Raw genomic sequence first — 22,862 nt, 5'->3', positions numbered from 1 at the left:
ATTTATTATAACAGTACTTCGAAATGTTCTCCTATATTTTGTACCATTGTCATAGCCACCCAGTGGAGCACCTGCTTTCCCCAGTTGCTGCCCTCCCGGTGTGTTTGATTTCCAACTTCCCCAATTCCCCATCTAACGAAAGTAGGGCACCAGACTGGAGAAACATAAGCGAAACTGCGGCGTTACAAGGTCTCTGAATCTTGGCTGGCGTGAGGTTTAAGAAAACCTCAGTTTCTGGGTGGAGTTGATTAATTGACTGGCAATGATCGGAGGTGGGGGGTTCGACGTGTTCTGGAAAGGTTTTAATAGAAAAGGTCTAGCGCGAGCCTCCCGTGACGTCACGCGATTCGCCCCAGCCCGGAGACCAGCCGCCAGCCTCTAGAATTCGGAAGGAAAACAACCGTTGACAGAAGCGCAATTGCTTATTTCCTTCGCTCTTAAGGTAGAAGGCGGACTCTCGGCAACCGTTACTTCCCCCATGTGTGACGCACGCCGCGTCTTCATTGGCGCAACGTTCGAAAGGTTTCGGCTGCAATTGGACAAAGCAGGATGGAGAGGCGGGCTTTCGGGAGAGAATGTTGTGGCAAGCTCTGGAAGATTCCTCCGCCCGCCATATAAACTTAGAAAGGGAAGCGCCTCCTTCTAAATTACAGCTTGGGGAAGCGAGCGAGCGGGGTAGGTGGCCGGCTACTGAGGGAGTTGCGAAGGGCCATGGGGAAAGATTATTATCGTATCCTGGGCCTGGGCCGCGGGGCTAGCGAAGATGACATTAAGAAGGCGTATCGTAAGCAGGCGCTGCGCTACCATCCCGACAAGAATAAGGACCCTGGAGCCGAGGAGCGCTTCAAGGAAATCGCCGAGGCCTACGATGTGTTGAGCGACCCGAAAAAGCGCGATATTTTTGACAAGTTCGGCGAGGAAGGTGCGTGCTGAGAGAAAAAGACAGGCTGAGTGGGGAAGGAAGTCGTGTGAACGGGCAGAGGAGAATTCGAGTCTGCGATGCATGATGGGGATGTTTAGAACACGTTGTCGCTTATCCGAGTTTACGAGAAGGGGGGGAATCTAATTTGTTAAGAATCGGACTCTCTTTAAACTAGGGAAACCGCCTTAGTGTGCTTCTGTCTTTGCTATATTCTCTTAAGAGGGAAATAGAAATGACCCGGCTTGCAGGACGCAAGGGGGGTGTCGTCAAATTAACTGGTCGGTAGGCCAGCGAAGCAGAATTAAATCGCCCCCGTTGAATTTTTTTTTATCACGGAAGCGAATGAAATTGGAAAGTGAAACGACTGTACTCGGGCAGGGGACTTGAATAAATGTTTTTTTCAGCTTTGAAATATTTTTACCTTTAAAATTCGCTTAAGCCAAAAAATGACCTCCTGTTTTCCTCGATTGCTAATAATCTTGCCCCCACCCTGGAAGGATAGCTGCTAACTTTACAGTTTGTTACTATTGTAGTTGTCAGATCTAGTTTTTAGGTCCCGTATTAATAAAGACTTCTTTTCCAGCTGCTGTGGAAAACGACCGTGTTGGGACTAATTTCCCAAGGAAGGGGAAGGGAGGGCAAAATAGTGGAGAACGAGAGAATAAGTTCTTTTACTCTCCATTCTGGAAACTGGCCAGATGAGTTGCCATCTTTGAATTGTTCTGATTGTATTAAGGTCACTCCTCAAAAATCCACCATTACTTTACAGGTTCTTCCTGTCTAGTAGGAAGCTACTTTGAACCAGGTAGAAATGCTTTGCATAGGAAGCTACAAAATAATGTATTAAAATGCAGAATTTCTCCTGTTTCTAATGATTTTATGTACACTAATAAAGAATGCTGAGTATATACATTCTGTCAACTTTCTATCTTGTGGCATGTATGTTTTAAAGAACATCATTCCATCTCTATCATTTATAAAACACAGCATTTAAAACAGACTATATAAAATTTGTACAGATTTGGTATAGCTTTTCAGTACTGGCTTCCATTGTCTTGCTTCCTTATATTCATAGTAAATGCTCAGCAATTTTCCTCTGAAGAGCTGGTAAAATATGTATTCACTGCATATATTTGGGTTGCATGACAAGCTGCCTAAGATAGGTGGAGCCTTTCCTGCAAAGTCTTCTAGTAGTAGCTAGAATATTCTAGCAAGATACCTATTGCTTTATCCAGTTGAGGTAGAAATGAATGATAATTTGTGTTGTAGCTATAACATTCAGTTCAGGAGAGTATTATAGACTGAAACACTGAAAAAGGGACTTGCTGAACTTAAACAGTTGAATCATTAACATGGTGAAAAAGGGAATTGTGAGAAAAAAATGGAGGTGAAAATTAGTGGCATTTCGAAGATTAGCCCTATTTGATATTCTCAAAATAATAATACTAAAAAGAGACAATGTAACATGAGACATTGAACGTAGGTATTATTGGATGATGTGCATTTTTATATTCTTTTATATTTCAGGATTAAAAGGTGGTGGTCCCAGTTGTAGTGGAGGAGGTCCTAATGGTACTTCTTTCACTTACACCTTCCATGGAGATCCTCATGCCATGTTTACAGAGTTCTTCGGTGGACGGAATCCTTTTGATACCTTTTTTGTTCAGAGGAATGGAGATGATGAGATGGATGTTGATGATCCTTTTTCAACTTTTCAAAACCTTGGCAATATTGGTTTTGCTCGCAGTCGTGGAGGACATGAAAACATCCGCAAGAAACAAGATCCTCCAATCATCCATGAGTTGAGGGTGTCATTGGAGGAAATTTACACAGGTTGCACCAAGAAAATGAAAATTTCACACAAGCGTCTCAATCCAGATGGGAAAAGCACACGCAGTGAGGATAAGATTTTAACAATAGAAGTAAAACGAGGGTGGAAAGAAGGAACTAAGATCACATTCCCCAAAGAAGGGGACCAAACACCAACCAACATTCCAGCTGATATAGTTTTTGTTCTAAAGGACAAGCCACACAACACTTTTAAGAGAGATGGGTCTGATATTGTATACCCAGCTAAGATCAGCCTCCGTGAGGTAAGTTAAAAAACTAGATTTTGTCATTTGAAAGATGGACTAGGTAATAAAATGCCTTAATTACTGCATTTTGAAATAGATTAAAGTTTAATTCAGATAATCCATATATAACTGTAAGAATAGACTTGTTGCAAATTTAAATAGCCCCTAAGAGTATATACTCTCAAGACACTGACAGCATTATGGAACGCATGCAGGAAGCATGCTTCATATTGCTGCAGTAGCTTGAACAGGAACATTGAAGTATATTGGCATTCAGTTTTGGGGCATTTTCTCTTTATCATGAAATTTAATTGAAGTTTAAAGTCATTGTCAAATGAATGAAAATGAAATGTTCCCTAGTTTTTCTCATTTGTAAAAAACATATTGATTTATGTGGTTTATTTTTGTATACAGGCTTTGTGTGGCTGTACTGTGAATACACCAACATTAGATGGTAGAACCATACCAATGATATTTAAAGATGTCATTAAACCTGGCATGAAGCGAAGAATTCCCGGAGAAGGCCTTCCATTTCCAAAGAATCCAAATCAGCGAGGGGATCTTATTATTGAATTTGATGTAAGATTTCCAGACAGAATTCCACAGTCTTCCAAAAGCGTCCTAGAACAGATCTTGCCAATATAATAAGACTGGCACCAACTGGACTGCACTACCTCTATTATGGAGGATTACATACTGGAATCAAGATTTCAGGGTCTGTTTGGCAGTGGACATGAGAGTAACTTTATGCTACAAAAAGTTTCAAAGAATCGATTGGGGGGAAAAAAAGAACATTGCACTGCTAAGTGACTGTCGACCCAGATTGCCTTTGCTCATAGCATTTATAACCAGGAGCACTTGCTGAAAGAAATAGGAAAACATCTCAAAAATTTGAATCTTGAGTATGGCAACCAGTCATGATTTCTGCATCTATTTGACAAGACCTAGTCAGGCCATGCCCATACAGATTCTCATTGGGGAAAAAAATGACACTAAAATCTAAACTGGACTTTAGAAGTAAACATCTTCAATCTCTTGTCTATGTTGTATTGTGTTGTCTTTGTCTTTTACATTATTTCCTGAAGGAGGATAGGCTATTTTTAGTAAATATTCAGATTTCCAGCTTCCTTGATATTCCTATGGTACTCCTTAAATAGTACCAAATGCTGGTATTCTGGAAAGTTGTTCATATAGCCATAAAAATAATTTGCCTCTTTCAGAAAGTTGAATGGAATAGGGCTTTTTCTAATACCAGGTAGCTCTTGAACGCATGCAAAAAAATTACAGGAAACCATATGATTTACAGACTTGCCAGATAATGTTTTTCTATACAGACATATTTATATGTCCCACTAGAGGACTTGGTCTAAAAGAATTGAATGTATCAAGTCTGTCAAATTTACAGTTGAAAATTTTAATAAAAAGACTTTGGAGTCTTGCTTACTGATATATATACTTAAAATATTTGTTTTGCTCCTATGATTATTAAAACTTTGGTAAATTAATTAAATCTGAGGATGCTGCAAATTGACAAAACAGCAGATACTTAAAACCACACATGAATTGTCACTGTTTTTTGTCATGGGAAAAAGACATTGTGTAATCCTAAACCTTATTTTCTTAAGGAAATTACTAAACACCATTTGTTTTGTTCAGATTTTATAACCAAGGATAAGGAGAAATAATCTTTACTGTAATTAGAATATGGCTGTAGCTATCTAATGAAGAATGCTGATTTTCTGCTGCCAAGTGTTTTGAACAAAAACTATACCAGGCTGTTTGAGCTTTCAGGAGGATTATTGCAGAAAAGCAATAGAGATGGTTAAGAAATCTAGCCAATTCTTCAAAAAAAATATACATTGTTTCATATCCCCAATTAGATTATTGGTAATCTAAGATTTGACTGGTTTGGGAGAAGGATAACATTGTCATTTGCAGACAACTAACATTCTAATACTAAAAGTACACCCTCGTTTGTAAGGATTTAATAAATACAAATTCCAAAGTGCCATATATTTGATATCAGTATAAAAGTAAAACCTTCTGTTTCTTCTTCAAGGTGGTATACATGTTTTATATAACATGAACTTTTTGATATTTAATTGGTTTAATGACAGCTTTGAGAGAAATTAATGAACAAAGGTATGTTGGTCTTCTAGCTGTAGAATGTGCAGCAACAATATTTTATCATACAAGTTGTTGGTGAGTTTATCAAGTTGAAGTGCCAGTGTATATGACATCATCCTATTTAGGTTTGTACAGTGAAACCTGGGTGGAGGAGATTGGTGATACACATTTCTCATAGCTTGGGGTGGGCCATAATAATATTGTTGATAATATAACAATAGCCAGTTTGGTCTAGTGGTTAAGACACACTCTAAAAACGGGGACTTGTGGTGCCACCTTAGCTATGAAAGCTGATTTTTGGCCAGTCACTGTCTCTCTGCCCAACTCCTCTCCCAGGGTCCCAGGTGGTTGTGGGGAAAAATAGGATGAAGAAGATATGTTGGGATATGCTTGCTGCATTGAATTATTTGTAAAAATAATAAAGGAATACAAATAAAGTAGACATATTGACAGCTATTGAAGTGCTGTCCCGGTGTCTGGAAGCCGTACGGGTCTGGATGGGGAGAAACAGGCTCAAGCTCAATCCCTCCAAGACAGAGTGGCTGTGGATGCCGGCATCCCGGTACAGTCAGCTGCAACCGCGGCTGACTGTTGAAGCAGTCATTGGCCCCGACGGAGAGGGTGCGTAACTTGGGCGTCCTCCTGGATGAACGGCTGTCCTTTGAAGATCATTTGGCGGCCGTCTCCAGGAGAGCTTTTTACCAGGTTCGCCTGGTACGCCAGTTGCGCCCCTTTCTGGACCGGGATGCCCTATGCACGGTCACTCACGCCCTCGTGACGTCTCGCCTGGATTACTGCAATGCTCTCTACATGGGGCTCCCCTTGAAGGGCATCCGGAGACTGCAGTTAGTCCAGAATGCGGCTGCGCTGGTGATAGAAGGAGCCTCGTGGCTCCCGGGTGACACCTATCCTCGCAGACTGCACTGGCTACCTGTGGCCTTCGGGTGCGCTTCAAGGTGTTGGTGACCACCTTTAAAGCGCTCCATGGCATAGGGCCGGGCTATTCTGGGACCGCCTTCTGCTACCGAATACCTCTCACCGACCGTGCGCTCTCACAGAGAGGGACTCCTCAGGGTGCCGTCAGCTAGGCAGTGCCGTCTGGCGGCGCCAGGAAGGGCCTTCTCTGTGGGGCTCCGCCCTCTGGAGCAGGCTCCCCAGGACTTCGCCAACTCTCGGACCTTAGAACCTTCCGTCGTGAGCTTAAAACACACTTATTTAGGTGCAGGACTGGACTAGGTTTTTAGATTTTAAATTTTGAAATTTTAAATTTTATATTGATTTTAATTGGTTTTGGTAATCAGGCTGGTTAGAATAAGTTTTTTATTTGTGTTTTAATCTGTATTTATATGTCCTTTTTATATGCCTGTTAACCGCCCTGAGTCCTTCGGGAGATAGGGCGGTATACAAATGTGATCAATAAATAAATAAATAAATAAATATAAAATACAAATTTTTAAAAATCCCAAACATGCAAATGGCAATCATCTGACCACAGGACACTAAAATGGTCAAGTGTGACTAGCCATTAAGTTACTTTTTCAGCACTATCATAGCTTTAATCGCTAAACAGGGTGGTGGTTAACCTAAACTACCTATAGTAAATTATATAAAATATGTCAACTTTATTGGTGGGTGTACAATATTTCAGTGATACATATCATCCTGTAAACGGATCCTACCGAAAAATCTTTCCTTTTGCCTGATTTTTCAGTGAGATACTGAACTCTCCAATTTGAATTTGACTCCAGGTGACCACATGGATCATGTAATGCTTAGCAACAGGGAAATGATTTGCCACTAACATCTGTTTTTTGTTTGTTTTTTCAATCTAGTTTACAGCTATATGGTTTCCTGGTGGTCTTCTCTCAAAGTATAAACCAAGTCTAATTGTTAATTTTTTAAAGGCCACTATAGTACCTTGCCCAATAGCTTTTGTTTAGACTAGAAACTGAGCTACAGTAAGGAAATTTTCTAGCTATTATTTTACACCAATCTGTATTTAGGGCATAATTGTCAAAGAACTTGAAGTTTATGCTAAATCTGGTTCACTTTTTGAGGACTAGATTGGTGGGGATATATACATGCATATTAATGCTTCATAAACTGGAAAAAGTATATGGACAAAAAGAATTTGTACAAGAACATTTAACAGCCTAAGTAAATTATTTTCGGCATGTCAAAAGAAATATACTTGTAAATGGTGTTAAGTACATACATTTCAACTACATGTACAGACTTGTTTTTATGTTGAATGCATATGGTATGCATACACAGAAGCTGAGGTACCTGAATTACACTCTTGATTTTACTGTATGTACAATGACCACAGATGACAGCTATGCACAAAAAATACTTTGCATATGAGTTGTCATTTCAGGAAACATTCCCAATGAAAAAGGGATAAAAGACTTTAGTAGAATTAAATATCTATAATCAAAGCTGTATAAAATAACAGGTTCCAACAAGTTGTTAAGCTAACTCCAACTCATTTCTAGTATAGTATATGTGCAATTTATTATTCTGCATCCTGAACAATCTCAGAAGTAGTTAAGGCTATCATTAGTTACTGGCCAAAACATCCTGCCCAGTTCAAAGTCCTAGTATTAACCTTTAGAACAGTGATTCCCAAAGTGTGAGCCGCGGCTCCCCGGGGAGCCGCGCTATCGTCATAAGGCCGCCGCGAAGAAACAGCATCTGCTCCATACGCGGTGTTGCGAGATCCCAGATGCACAAAGCCGGACACGGCCGCAGCGACCGGGACTCGTACACCGCAACTTGGGATAACTCTAAAAGCCAAGGGACCTTTGCGCAGCCGCACTCACACCCTCCGCGGGGCAGGCCACAGCAGGTAGGAAGACGGCAGCCGCCGCCGACGGACTAAAGGAGAAGCGCGAGCGCTGGCTTCGCCTGCCCGTTTGAATCACAGCGCCTGCCCAGACGACGGACTAAAGGAGAAGCGCGAGCGCCGGCTTCGCCCGCCCGTTTGAATCACAGCGCCTGCCCAGACGACGGACTAAAGGAGAAGCGCGAGCGCCGGCTTCGCCCGCCCGTTTGAATCCAGCGCCTGCCCTGACACGCTGTTCAACATGGCTGCGGCCATCACGCTCGATGGCATCGGGAAAGAGGGGTTGCGCAGAAAATAGTAAAACTATTTTGTTGGTTCCTCCCAGGTGAGTCAGGCTGGAGGCGAGAACAGTCACCTCTTTTACAAGGCGGAGATTTGAGGGAACAAGGGGATCGTGAGAGGTCAAACTCCGAGACCGAAGCAGGGACTTTCATTTCTGGGAAAGTTTTGCAGAGGTTGCTCTTATCAAAGGAGACGGCGCGTCCATCAGCAAATCCAGACGGGCAGACCTTCTTTAAATTGTGAATTTAAAGCTCGTATTTAATTTATTTTTCAATTAACCTAACCTTAACGATCTAAAAAGTAGATTTCCAAATCCTTAAAAAGACAAAAATTAAAAAAAAAATCGGATGTACCTATTAAGGGAGCCGCGGAAAAAATCCGAAGTGTTATGGGAGCCGCAAACCAAAAAAGATTGGGAACCTCTGCTTTAGAATCTTAAATTTCCTGGATATCAGGTTACTGGTCACTATATTTTATGTTTTTTGGTTGGCTACTGAAATCTGAAATCTCAGTTCATCTATCAAGTTTTTAAAAATGGCTACTAGAGTGAGTTTTTCAATGGTACTTAGAAGGTTTCTTTGTCCCTTCAGAAAGACTTACTGGCAGTTTAGGCCCATTGAAAATTTTCATTTTCCCAAGCTTTAAGCATCTAAATATTTTTTTAAATATTGGTTTTCTGTTATTCACTTTTAGATATAAAATTGTATTTTTATATTGTGATTCTTTTTGTGCTTGCAAAGCTAAGTAAATGTTTGCTATATTATGATGCAGTAAATCAAACAACTCAATGCCCCCGGCTTATTCATGGAAAAGAATGCAGCAATAGGTATTAATTATCAATGTTTAATATTACATGTAGTCCTTGACATAAGACCACAATTGAGCCCAAAATGCCTGTTGTCAAGCAAGGCAGCTGTTAAGTGAGTTTTGCCCCATTTTATGACCTTTTTGGCACAGGTAAGTGAATCACTGCCAGTTGTTAAGTGATCAAGGTTGACTCAGCCTTCCATCCTTCCGAGGTCAATAAAATGAGGACCCAGATTGTTGGGGGCAATACGCTGACTGTATACAGCTGTAAAGCACTATATAAATCTTAAGTGCTAGTGCTATCATGAGGTCATTAAGCGAATTTGGATTTCCTCATTAGCTTTGCATGTCAGAAGTCTGCTGGGAAGGTTACAAATGATCATATGATCCTGGGACAGTGCAACTGTCATAGATGCCAGTTGCCCCAAATTTTGATCACATGACTATGATGCTGCAAAGGTCATATGGTAAGTGAAAAACAATCATTTTTCACTTATAGAAGGCATTTTTGTAACTTTCAACAGTCACTAAATAAATGGTTGTAAGTTCAGGACTACAAGTTGGTATAAAATCATGTCTATTTGGTAAAAAGGCAAGGAGTATTCCAAAATGTAACCTACACAAAATAGAGCGATAGCAATACCTAGATTAATATTTTCCCCATTAGCTATATTCTAATTTTCATGAATTTAAGACAACTATTGTTTCTATAGGCTTATAATTCTAGATTATAGTTTAACACCGTTTCAAAATTATTTCCATTTATAGCAAGCTAAAACCTTAAATATGGAAATGTCAGTGTTGTGTTCAACTCACTTTAAATAAAAATAACTGATTTCTTGTATGTTCTTATACATACAACTGAATATGAATAGGCATTCAATCAAATGATATGTTTTAATAGACCCAAAAGTAAACTAAGAATAATCTTTACATGGTACAAAATTGTGCATGACATATTTCTGCAAATTTTAATGCATATTTATTGGCATGCCATTGTTTACGATTCAAAAACAGAATATAGTAGATGCAAAGATTTGGACATCCTCTCTACCAGTTTTTTTGAAGCATTTCCTTTGCTTGAAATAACAGCTTCCAAACATTTCCCGTAGTCATGTTAAATCTTGTTTTCTTTATTTATTTTATTTGAAAACTTGTAGATCAAAGCACATTTGTACTAGATCTGCAAATGGTCAGATCTATGAAATAGGTCACTGGAAATGACCTATTTAAAAATTTACCTGAAGAGGAATAATTATCCACACATCCCCAGCACATGGTTGCTTATACTGTACACTTATGATCTGTGGGACAATTGTAAGAAAACTAAAGTTTATATACCGTATATATAAAATCAAGATAAACCTGAAACATTTGGATCGAAGTCCTTTGCACCAAGGAGACAAGTTGAACTGTAAGTGGCAATCACCAAGATACTTTTGGAGAAAAAGAAATAAAATATTAGAATGAAAATCACCTTGCCAATATTTAAGAATGGAGATGGCGCTATTATGATTTGGGTTATGTGGCACAGGATGTATTCTATGGGAAGAATGGGTTCCATATAGAAGCTCCACAATAATTGAAAACGGCTCTTTCAGTATCCATAACATACTGTACAATCACAAAGAGCAGATGCTGCAGCACAAGTCCAGACAGATGGCGAAGGAGGTATAGCACCAAATGAGGGCAGCAAGGGAAAAGATGCTGCAGTGTAAGCTCAGTGGGGCAGAGACTGGGCAGGGGTGCTGTGATCTCATACTCCATAGTGAGCTCTTCAGGAGAAAATATGGAAGGAGCAATTTATAGGAATGACTTGTAATCTTCCCAGCTGGCTTCCCCATTGACTTTGTGGGATGCCAGCAGAGAAAGTTGCAAAAGATGATTGCCTGACCAGAGGATGCAGCAAGTACTGTAAGCGCAATCCGGCTGTCAAGTGCCCAAATTGCAATCACATGAGTGTGGTGATACTGCAACAACTGCAACTTGAAGGACCAGAGGTATCATTTATTCAGTGCTGTCACAACATTGAGGGTTGCTGTATGGATGGTGGTTAATCAAGAACTATCTGTACCTCCATAATGGAATAAAAACAAAAGCACAGCTCATGGAGTTATGTTGGAACAAACATCATCTTGCTAGCCAAATGAACCAATGTTGCTGTCAAATCAATTTTACTCTTCAACCTAACCTGGTTTATCAAATACGAATTCAAGAAAAGAGGCTGAGAGATGCATGGTACATCCTGAAATTCTTGAAAAAAAGAATAGAAATTATGTATTCATAGAAACTATGTATTGTTAAGGAACCTATTTCCAGGACAATGTTCCTATGCTTGCAAGTCCATCCTAATTTCAGGTGCGATTGACCAGGTCCATCATGAAGGTTCAATTAAACTAATTGATTTCTAAAAACCTATGCATAGGAATCTTCTAACTCACCCAGGCCATCTGCCTAGAGTTAGCTAAAGGTCAATGGCACTCAAGGGGAGTTAGACTTAGTTCTCTTGTCTTGTGGCTATGTAGCGATTCAAGACTGATCCTTTTTCCTCCACCCTCTGGTTCTGCTATCCTTTCTCCTACATCTATGCGGGTTTAAAGGCATATTGATTTCACTGGTTTTTAATTTGCCTCCCCAAATCTAGTACCAATTGGAACCCTGACATATGTCCATTCTACAAGGTAGACCAGAGTAGAAAGCCAAAGACACGTTAGTACTGATTTCATTTTAAAAGATTAGAACATAAAAACTTGCAACTCTGAATATACTTTCCTCCCCCACAACCCTCCACCCCTCAATATCTTCATATGAACTTGGGAGAGACATCTCCCAGATGCTTTCTCAAATTACAGTACAGTACAGTACATTCCTGCCCAGGACTCAGATTTCTTATATCTGATTGTTGCCTTGGTTGCGGTTTTCTCCTGTTCCTCAATGTTATTCTTTCTGTCCATTACACATATGTATTTCTTCATTTAAAGCATTTTTATTCCATTCTTCAGTTCAATAAAAGTTGCCCAGTAATAAGAACTCTGCTCAAGGCTAAGTCCTTACAGATGCGGAAAACTTTGGTTATCCTCAGACCTTGAATTAAACTGGGTGATGAACCCTTATAGTATTCTGCTTGTTAAGTGAGTGCTGGTGGGTTTTTTTTTTCTGGACTGTTTATGTTTGTCGTGTTTTTATATTATTTTTCTCGTTATTTTGTAAACTGTCCACAATCTAGCTGATGGGGTGGCCTATGTATTAATTAAAAAAAATAGAAGAGGCCAATGCGTGGTATTTCCTATGTTATGTTCTGCGTCATGAGAGATCCTAAAAAGACCAGCTTTCACGGGCCAAAACTGGCTTACAGAAAGTGAAATGAAATTGCTGCATCTGCGCCGCTTTCCTGTTCCTCCGCAGCCCCAAGGCGTCCTCCCTTGGCTACCTAGTTTTCCCCGGCTCGTCCTTCTGCTTTGTCATTAGTGCTCTGTGTGGCTGTAGCCGCCGAATTGGCCAGCGGAAAGCTACGCAAGCACAAACGCAAACTGGACGTCGTGATGAAGTTTCCTAGGGCGAGACATTACCCTCCTTATGGTTTTCCCAGATAGTACTTTCCGTCGTCCCCTTTTCGAAGGTGGTACATCCCGCTCTCATCCCGTTCCACGCCTTAATCCGCTCCATTCACAGCACCTTGACGAAGGGGGAGGGAAGAGGCTGGAGGAGGGAAGTTGCCATAACGCCCAGGAATGTTCCGGCTCACGAGAGCAAGCTCGTTGATTAGCCAGGAAAAAAGCGATGCTCTCCTCAATTGGTTGGGAGGCGGTGTTTTAGATCCCGCCCTCTCTTGAGGGACAGGCAGGCGGTGTCAGGCTGTAGTTCGGCTGAGGGACGGGCCCGGAGAAGAAACGGACGGGGGGTAAGGAAAAGGGGAAGGGAGGCGGATGGTTTCACGGAAAACTTCGAGAGCGGGAGGGGCTTCGAGGCACGAAAGGAAGCTTTGGTGGGGCCAAAAGCCGGGAGAAGGAACCGGGCGTCCGAGCATCCTTTGCTCTTTCCTTAACCTCCCTATCCCTCCCTTCCTCCCCCCCCCCGCCAGCAAGCAAGCTTCCTGCGTGCTTGCACATGTCGAAAAACCCGGCCGGGGTTGCTTGGATACACAATCCGATGAGGTGCAATTTGTCCGCTCGCAAATCATGTTGGGACAACTGTCAGTTGAGGCGACAGAACCAGGAATCGGAGATCCACTGAGTGAAAGTTGTAGATTGTGTCGTTTTTCTGCACTTTTAAGTTTCTTTTTCTCACACTTTTAAGTGTGTGTGGGGGGGGGAGTCATGGATATGGATATGGATAAAACAAAGTGAGCGCCCGTGGTGTAAAGTCTGAGCAGATGTTATGGCCCTTGGATTACAGGCAGTGGATCAAATTAAATCAAGGGGGGGATCTTAATTAGCGGTTGCTTTAAATGTAGGGAATGGGTCTATTCAGCTTTTGCTGTTCCTCATACTTCTGGGGTAGAAGAATGTACTGGCAAGTAACCTCTCTGTTCTCATTGATGGATTAGCTTTGTGATTGACCTTCGTTTTCCTTTAATTGTGGTGTATAGAGGTAACTTGGTAGCTACACCCAAACGCTGACAACAGAGGAAACCGACTTTCCTGTCTTTCCTAAGAAACTGTGAACAGAAAACCAAGCACTGTATAACATGGGTTAATTTTTCTCATGTGTTCTGCACAGCTTTCCAAACCGTTGAAAATTTCCATTTCTCTTATTTATGGGTTATCCTTCTTTCACTGAATTCTGATTGGATTTGTAAAGTGACTTGCTGATCATAACAAGGATTCCCTCTTTCTTATAATTATGCTGTTTCAGGAACTTGAATAATGCCTATAGCCTAGTAGCCATTAATCAGTAGTCCATGCTTTTATTTTACATTTCATTTCAGATGTATGCTAAGGCGAGTTAACATTTATTTAGGTAAGGTAATAGCCATATAGTTGTGACTTCAGATTTTCATAGGTATCATTTGGCCAGTATCTTGCATCAACCCAAAGGTGATCAGATCCAGCCTGTAGCCAAAACTACACATTAGTTGAGGATTCTTGGTGATTGATTCTTGTGATTTCATGTTTTTAAATTCTGCCTGTAGACTGTAGAGGGATTTGTTTGTGTCTCAGAATCCTTTCTGACTGGAGCAGGATGTAAGTCTTAGTAGGTAAATAAATACATGAATAAATGGAAACTAACAATTGAATATAAAAGGATTGGCCTTCTACATCTTGAACTATCACTTAGCTTTTAAATACTAAGTTCATTATCTGTTTGCCAGAAAATCATGCAAATATCTAAAATTATTTCTGAAAGATTTCCAATAAAGATTTGATAAGGTTTCCAGTAGTTACCGGGTAACCTTGGCAGCATTCTGCCAAGTGCTGCTTCTTTTTTTCTTGCCTTCTCCTGTCATCAGTTTTTAACTATATCTTTAATGTTCTTTTCTATTTGTCATCATTCCAAATTCTTTGAAATTTTCAAGAAGACAGCAGAATGTTTATCAAAGATGTATCTGTATGATATTAATTACATTCTAATAAATGTGAGTCTTTTTATAGCATATGTTATATGCTATATATTATTTTATAGCATATATTATAGCTTTAATACTCCTAATGATCTCTCTCTGCTACGCAAATGTGTACAAGATAGTCCATCTTTTCTCTATTTTCCCATGCAATGTCTATTTGCTTGTCATGGGATCATTCACCATTAGTCCCCAAGTCAAAAAAGTATAGCTACTCTAGCAAGGGATATTGTTTGTTATCTTTTCTCTGATAATTCATGGAGCAACAGTTTAGCATGAGCTCAGTTGAGATTTAGCCTTCATTTTTAATATTTGTTTTTAAGTAAAATAAAAATAGTTGAAATCCTGAAAGGTTTCTTTCCTACTTTGCATCATAATATGTTGTCTAGCTAAGACCTTTGCTCACATATGTTTTAATGACTTAGGTAGGATAAAGTCACAGCCATAATGTTCTTATCGCATTAAAGAGAATAACAAGGCTAACTAGGCTGCAGCTCTGCTGATAAGAAGTTGAATGGTAATTATAGAAGAGACTATAATAAAGAAAAAAGATTTTTTATATTTCCTTGAATATTCTGCCTAAATAATTTAAAATATTACTATTCTTTGATTTTGTTCTTAATACAGAATTACTATTCCTGCATATTAATAAGAAATGCTATTTTCTCTATTTTGTGTTTATTAATGTTCATATTAATATATATAAGCATTAATATTGATGCAGTTTTATTAAGCTGTGTTATTTCGCTTTATTTCTTGGGGGTTAATTAAAATACGAAGTCCTAAAGGAGTCACTTTGTTTATAAAATCTAAATGTTAGTAGTAATATTGGTCACAACAGCTGGAAAAGTTACCAAGTTTTTAAAATAAGCATAATAAAATAACATATTTCAAAGGGAATATATGTTCAAGAACTTAAAAGGCACTCCTAACCTAGAAGGAAAGGCTCTTGAATTTATGTCTCACTTATCTCCATGTAGATAAGCATGCAGGAATAGAATCCTGGGAGTAGACAAAAACCAAAGGTGTATGGTACTAATAGATGAAGAAGGTAGCAGAATGAATGTTTTAACATCAAATTGAATTGAGAAATACATATTGAAGCAGAGTGTTTTTAAGAGAAGAAAATAACATTTTTACTTAATGTCTAGAATAGGCATTATGTTAAAAAAAGTAATGTTGGATGTTATCTAGTGATTTCACAGCCATCTCTACTATAGATTTTAAGCAGGGGCCTGGCAAACATCCTTTCAGTTGTTAATATGGGCAAGGTAACTCCTATTTCAGCACAGAGTGTTTGCTAGATGGATCTCTTTGAGGCTTTAATTTAAACAGAACTTAAAATTTGAGTGCTTATCCTAATTCGTTACAGATAAAATTCTTCAGTATGGAATGCCAACAAGTCTAAATGAACAGCTTTACAAGAAGTTCATGAAAGAGTTCTTGATTTCTTTGATTTCCCAAAATTACATCTGCTTCAGGCAGCCCAAATCTTGAAATTCAGGACTGCTGTACAGAAGTTGAAGGCTGGAAGCGTTAATGTCTGCATTATGGGGGGAATATGTCAGCACTCTATGTCTGCTGTCTACACCAATTAATTCAGCATTTTGGAAATATGACAAGAAAAAAGTATTTAGAGTTAATTTAAAAATGCATAAATTCCTATAGTTCTGTTGGATTCATTTCAGAAGATGGATGTTGTTAGGAACAGTTTTTAGAAATGGAAGCAAAGATCTAAATTTGGGGAGAGGTTCTTGGATAAAATGGGCTTAAGATAAGAATTTGGTAGTGTGCCTGAGTTTAAGAAAACAGCCAAGGAGACTGTAAATACAAAATACTATAATTATATCTAGGATCTGAAAATGGTTGGATGTATTATAGTATAGTGGAACATACAATGTGAAATGAGACCAAATTTTGTTGGATAATGGTGATGTTATTTTTGGGTAAAAAGGCAGTGCTTAGACTGTGCAATGCTTTGCTTTGAAACTTGGCCAAGTTCTTTATGTGGAGCATAGTTTGGCTATGTTTCCTTGCCGTCCCACCCTCTAAGGAACTCCCTGGAGCCAGTTTCTCTGCTTTGAATCAACTTGCAAAGGTGTTCTCCACACCCTGATTCGAGAATAGAGAGATTGGAAGCTTTTCTCTGGAATGGAGCCGATGTGGCACTTGCAATTCTCACTATTGGGGGGCACAAAGCTTGCAGCTGTGCTGGTTCTTGTGTCCTGGTAATTTCTCAACAACAGTAACCACCTTTTAAGGAAGGAGTCATATATTTGGACCAAAGATGCGGTTTGCCTCTATTATAGTTGACTTTGATTCTACAGTATACTAACATATAATTTGTTTTCTATTTACAACTGCCAACACAAAACTTTGACTGTCTCTGACATTGCTTTAAACGTTGGTTGATTATATCTGGTAGTATTTACTTACGAGCTGGCTGTGTGGGGTTTTTTTAGTTGGTCTTTTCTCAACTAAAGGGAAGAATTCTGGAGTCCTCAATTATTCCTTAGGAATTTTTGTAAAGCAGTCATTAAAGAAATCCCCTAAAATCAGGGAATGCTAGAAAACATGTTTAAGAAATTTGTATTATGGGAATGATAGTGATATAACACAGAATGACATTAAAATGAATGCTCTAAAAGTCTTAAGCAAAGTTTTACAGAGGGTAAAACAGAGCTGTGTGAAGCCTCCTTGACTATTTAATGCATTAATAGATAAACCTTTAAGGAAAGTTTGTGATGATATTAGAGAGGTGTTGGTTGAGGCTATGAATGAGCACTTACTTTTGTATGCAGAAGAAAAGTTTTGGCTGAGAACTCAGGTTACTTGCAGCAACTGTCGTCTTGTAAGTTCCAATGAGGAATAGAAATATACACCTAAAAATCAATATATCAAAATCAAGGTAATCATGTCTCAAAGGAAGACTGAGTGAATAAATGCAAGTTATACATAAATGGTAAAACTAAAACAAATACCATAGATTAAGTTGCGTGCCCAGTGTACGACATGCAAATACTGGCAGAAAGATCGTGGAAGTATGTGATCTGTTGTGAGGAATGAATGCTTGTCAGGGAAGAAAAGCGTCTGTCTCTGGGAATGTGCTCTTGATCACTTTATTGTGTAGAAGTGAAAGTTGGGTATTCAGAAGAAACATACAGCATTACTAAACTGAATGCTGGGTGGAATGTGTGTAAATTTAGAAGAGATGGGGTCAAGAATGAAAGAAGGATGAAAGAATGAATGTGGACTGAATACAAAAGTGGATGACTAAAAAGGAAGAAGTCCTTTGAAGTAGTCATACAGAGAGATTGAATAGCACTGGGTTATAAAGGAAATATATAAAAAAGAAGTGCTATATCTAGGGGGAGTGTTGGCAATTTTAAAGAATAGGTGATCTATGTATGGACATGATAGAAGCAACAGTAAAAAGTTATGTGGCATTAGCAATTGACTGTGAACCAGATTGAGCTATATTTCCTTTTTATCTCATGTCTTTCAATTGCTATTCCTTTCCTTTGCTTTTCTTGTAATATTGATTACTATGGAAGGGAAAAATGTGATGGCTACATATGTATGTAAATGTTCACGGTTTGGAACAAAGACTAATATTAAATATAAGCACAAACTAAGATTCAAGCAATGGCTTGAATCTTATATAGCGAGTATAAAATTGAAACAGCTACTTAAGAGTGAAAATGTAGTTCTGCATGTTAGTCTATTGAATATTTCCATTGTTGTTCTAAGGATCCTGTGTTGTGGTACAGGAGGAAATAAAGATATTAGTGCATAAGAATAGGTCTCCACTTTCAATCTAGTATCTTATTTTCTTCTCACAGTCACTGATTTGAGATGGGTGGCTGTAGAAAATAAATTTTATATCTAACAAGATGCAGTCAATATTTTAGTTCAGGTATATCACTTTGGGGGTTGTATTTAATTGTTCATGGTAACTAGCAACTGAATGTGTGAATGAACTATTGAGAAATATTTCATTTGTTTTATGGTATAGATGAAAAAACAATAGGGTGTGAATTGCACAATATTTGTATGAGTAAGACAGAGTAAAAAAACTTGGACACTCCCACAACTGGCTTGACATCCCTCACTTAAGCAAATGTAACCTTTGACAATTGATGAGGGGATGATTTTCCTTTCCCATACTTTATGGCAGTGATGGTTAACCTTTTTGGTTCCGAGTGTCCAAAGTGGTGTGCGAATGTGTGCCTGAACTCCCAAAATGCAATGCAAAGCCCCCCCGTGCATGCGCCCAGTGCATATGTGCATGTCTCCAGTGCATGCGCGTGCATCCCCACCACATGCGCCCCTGGTCCCATTTTGGCTTCCGGGTTGGTACAGGAGACTTTCCAGGCCCAAAATGGGGCATGGGGGGGCCTCGTGTGGCCCATTTTGGGCCTGGAAAGCCTCCTGCACCAACCTGGAAGCCAAAACGGGGCACAGGGACTCCTCTGAGATCCCCGTGCCCTGTTTGGGCCTGGAAAGCTCCTGCACCAACCTGCACACACACCCATGCAACAGCTCTCCCCCCACGCGCACATACGTGAGTGTCCCCCGCTTTCACCCCGCACATGCGCAGCAGAGACCCGAAGACCAGCTGGCCAGCAGGAGGTGCACACGCATGCATGGTGGAGCTGGCCTGGGGTGACAGCTGGTGTGCCTGCAGAAGGGGCTCTGCGTGCCACCTGTGGCACGTGTGCCATTGGTTCACCATCACGGCTTTATGGCATTAGGACCAAGTTGGTCTATTCCTGCATGAGAATAATTGCTAGATTAAGTGATCAGCATTCATGTGGGAACCAGTCCAAACTACAAGAAGCAGGCAAATTATCTTGTGATTAATTATCTAAAGAAAGAACTGTAATTCACAGGAAAATACATGTGCTATATGTAATAAGTCCCAGATTAAACTCCAGGAAATGCCAATAAAAAGGCTCAGCAAATAGTGGGATTTCTTTGCCTCAAACCCTAGAGGGCTACTGCCAGTCACAGAAGATGCTGTGTAGTGTAATGAATACTATGACCTACCATTATATATCATTCTGAGAACTCCTTCCTTTGAGTTTCATCCTTATATTATAATTAAGGTTCTCTACAAGTCTATATTCTCTAAAGCAGGGGTGTCCAAACTTGGTCCCTTTAAGACTTGTGGACTTCAATTCCCAGAGTTCCTCAGCCAGCTTTGCTGGCTGAGGGACTCTGGGAGTTGAAGTCCACAAGTCTTAAAGGGACCAAGTTTGGACACCCCTGCTCTAAAGGATATGACCATTGTTTTTTGAGATGTTTCTAAAGTCTTCATCTCGGGTATTTTGTTGTAAATGAGGACATTTTATTATTTACTGTCCAATTTCATTGTGCCTTTCTTCAAAGCATTTCTGTTTTTCAGTTATGGTATTGCAGTTTCCTATAAGTGAAATGCAGTCCTTTCATATTTGTAACTTGTAAAGAGAAATCTTCTTCCTATGCCTTGGCTTGTATAGTTTTGTATTGATATTTAATGTTAAATGTATTTTAAGTGCAAACCATTCCTTTGCCATAGTACTATGGCACAAAAATACCTATATTGCCTCTTACTAAATACTACACAATTCATGCCCCATTGGAACATTGTTTCATCACAGAGAAATAGAATGACCACATGTGGGCAAAAAAGCAGTGGGAAGCAGGAGTGGTTTCTGACTTCCTGCCAGTTTACCACTGAGTTTCGTTTTGGGAAGATGTGTTTGGGCATATGTCCACTGGGCACCAGGATGAATTTATAATTTACATATATCATAGAAAACAATCCTGCGACCAGTTGTATGTTATTTTTTGGCAGAATAGTTTTCATTGATCATGATGAGAAGCTTCATTGATCATGATGAGAAGAATTGAATAAATATTCATTCTTTTCTCAGATTGATTATGTCCTCCCTTCTGGAACATTGATTGGTAAAGTTTTGCTGTGAATTGACGTGCAAGTCTGTTGCATGGATTACCTATGAATTTACTTGGCCTTACCTGATAATAATATAAGTCTTTAAGTTCTTCATGTTCAACTTTCTGCCTTCCTGTCTCAGGTTGCAAAACGTATCCCAAGAAAAAATATTAAAATAAATATAAATAAATATAGTATGCTGATGATACCAAGCTATCCATCTCCACCCCTGTTGAATTAAATTTTCTGTCTTAATGTCTAGAAAATGTGTGGGTTTGGATGTGGAACAACATGATCCAGTTCAATCCTAGCCAAGATTAAGTGACTTTGGCATTTAGGACCATCTGATTACTGGGATTTATTATCCCTTGTTTTGAAGGGGTGCCACAGTCCCAGATAGACACTTTGCACAATCTGGGAGTCCACTTGGACTCACGACTCATTCCAAGAGCATGTGAAAGTCACAGCCAAGAGAACTTTTGTGCAACTTTGTGTTGTGCACCAATTGTGCCCATTCCTGGATCATTTCTATTGTTGATCACTAATGCTTAGATCAATTCCTGAATGGATTACTCTAACACTTCCTACATAACAACTGCCCTTGAAGAGCATCTGGAAGCTGCAGTTGGTGCATGAGATGTGTGCTCCTTGTTTAGCACCCATTACACCTCTGTTGTGCAAGCTGTATTGGTTGCAATACAGGTGCAATTCAAAGTGCTGGTAATGATTTATATAGACCATATATGATATAGGACCGGGTTATTTGTGGAACCACTTCTCACCAGATATATCTACCCATTCCATTAGATTTGACAGAAGAGGTCCTGGGTCCTGTCTATAAAGGAATGTCATCTGATGGGGCCCAGGAGGAGAGCCTTTTCTATCATGATACTCATCTTTGAAACATTACACTCCAGAGATTAGATTAGCCTGATCCTACTGGTCTTTTTAAAGGCCATAAAGATATTGTGTTTGGAGACAGAGTGGTGCTTGTTTGATAGTTATATTGAATGTAGCGTTTGATAGTTATATTAAATGCTGTGAATGTGTCAAGCACAGGAAATCACATGTCCAGGCAGTACAATGCTCTCTACAAGAATCTGAACTACTAACACTCAAAACAAATTGGCAGTAGTTAAGAGTCAACAGAATTCAAGGTGGGCTGAGCTTAGATCTCTTGTGGGCACAAAGGAACAAGGCTGGTGTCACATTTTACCCCTCCCTCAGGCTCAGCTTGGTCATCTACAGAATGTTTTGTACCTTAGCTGCTTATTGTACTGGTTTTAATGGTTTTACCATGGCTGTATTTTTTTTTCTTTATATTTTTTTTATTGTTTTCGGTATAATTGCTATAAGCCATCCAGTCATATATGTGAGATAGATGGTTTTACATATTAAATTTTAAAAGGTTTAATTAAATATTAGACATACCGTATATACTCGAGTATAAGCCGAGTTTTTCAGCACGTTTTTTGTGCTGAAAAACGTCCCCTCGGCTTATACTCGGGTCTATACGGCTTATACTCGAGTTTTTTTTTTTTTAAGCCCCTCGGCTTATACTCGAGTATATACGGCTTATACTCGAGTTTTTTTTTTCTTTTTCACATTTTACCGGACGGCGCTGGGAAGCCCTGCGGTGCAGTGAGAGGCGGGCGGGGCCGCCAGCCTTCTCAGCTGAGGGAGGAGGTTTCAACCGGTAGGTGCCTCATTTCCCACCCTCGGCTTATACTCGAGTCCCCAGTTTACCCCAGTTTTTGGGGTAAAATTGGGGACCTCGGCTTATACTCGGATCGGCTTATATTCGAGTATATACGGTATTTAATTTAAATATACTAAAGTAATAACTTTTTAAAAAATATTGACTATAATTAATCTTATCTATATCTTATTTCCCTTTAGGTCCATATCTTGGTAGCTGATTCTTGCTAGCAACTGGACGCGTTTCCCTCATGCCGCTTGGACTAGGCCGCCGGAAGAAGGCCCCTCCTTTGGTGGAAAATGAGGAAGCTGAGCCCATCCGCAATAGCCTGGGTGGCATGGGGATGGGTGGCATGGCAGCACTTCAGCCTGGACTCCCACCTCCACCAGCCAGCCTCCGTCCTCGACTTGTGTTCCATACCCAGCTAGCCCATGGAAGTCCCACTGGTCGGATCGAAGGTTTTACTAATGTCAAGGAGCTATACAACAAAATTGCAGAGGCCTTTAATATATCCTCAACTGAGGTAAGCACATCTTTTGTATTGCCTGGTTATTGTAGGCTCATTGCATGTGTGGTAGTTTTTAGATAAGACCAGATCTGTGGGGAA

At 39.7% G+C, this 22,862-nt stretch overlaps 2 protein-coding genes across 6 annotated transcripts in view; both read left to right on the top strand.

Annotated features, from left to right (window-relative positions):
- The first annotated feature begins 566 nt into the window (after positions 1-566).
- Positions 567-4,459, top strand: DNAJB1 (DnaJ heat shock protein family (Hsp40) member B1). The gene is made up of 3 exons (XM_058165745.1): positions 567-922; positions 2,450-3,015; positions 3,412-4,459. Exons 1-3 carry the CDS (start codon positions 712-714, stop codon positions 3,640-3,642), a joined length of 1,008 nt encoding a protein of 335 aa, XP_058021728.1. The 5' UTR covers positions 567-711; the 3' UTR covers positions 3,643-4,459.
- Positions 4,460-12,867: 8,408 nt separating this feature from the next.
- GIPC1 (GIPC PDZ domain containing family member 1) overlaps positions 12,868-22,862 on the top strand; it is a 35,598-nt gene continuing 25,603 nt past the window's right edge. The window contains exons 1-2 of one of the 5 annotated variants that reach the window (XM_058168920.1): positions 12,868-12,959; positions 22,456-22,778. In XM_058168920.1, the coding sequence (XP_058024903.1) occupies positions 22,506-22,778 (273 nt within the window). In that variant the 5' untranslated portion in view covers positions 12,868-12,959; positions 22,456-22,505. Of the gene's footprint in view, positions 12,960-13,080; positions 13,213-13,273; positions 13,298-16,379; positions 16,911-22,455; positions 22,779-22,862 lie in introns of those variants that run through there. The other 4 variants (XM_058168921.1, XM_058168924.1, XM_058168919.1 and 1 more) reach the window with 4 other exon arrangements.

The sequence above is a fragment of the Ahaetulla prasina genome, chromosome 2 (assembly GCF_028640845.1).
Source record: "Ahaetulla prasina isolate Xishuangbanna chromosome 2, ASM2864084v1, whole genome shotgun sequence".
NCBI lineage: Eukaryota > Metazoa > Chordata > Lepidosauria > Squamata > Colubridae > Ahaetulla > Ahaetulla prasina.
Note: the sequence above shows the minus strand (reverse complement) of the source record. Positions and strands in the feature narration are given on the sequence as shown.

Coding starts and splice junctions, on each gene's coding strand:
- DNAJB1 (XM_058165745.1), top strand. CDS start 712: ATGGGGAAAGATTATTATCGTATCCTGGGCCTGGGCCGCGGGGCTAGC. Junction 923..2,449: donor TGACAAGTTCGGCGAGGAAG/GTGCGTGCTGAG, acceptor TTTATATTTCAG/GATTAAAAGGTGGTGGTCCC. Junction 3,016..3,411: donor CTAAGATCAGCCTCCGTGAG/GTAAGTTAAAAA, acceptor TTTTGTATACAG/GCTTTGTGTGGCTGTACTGT.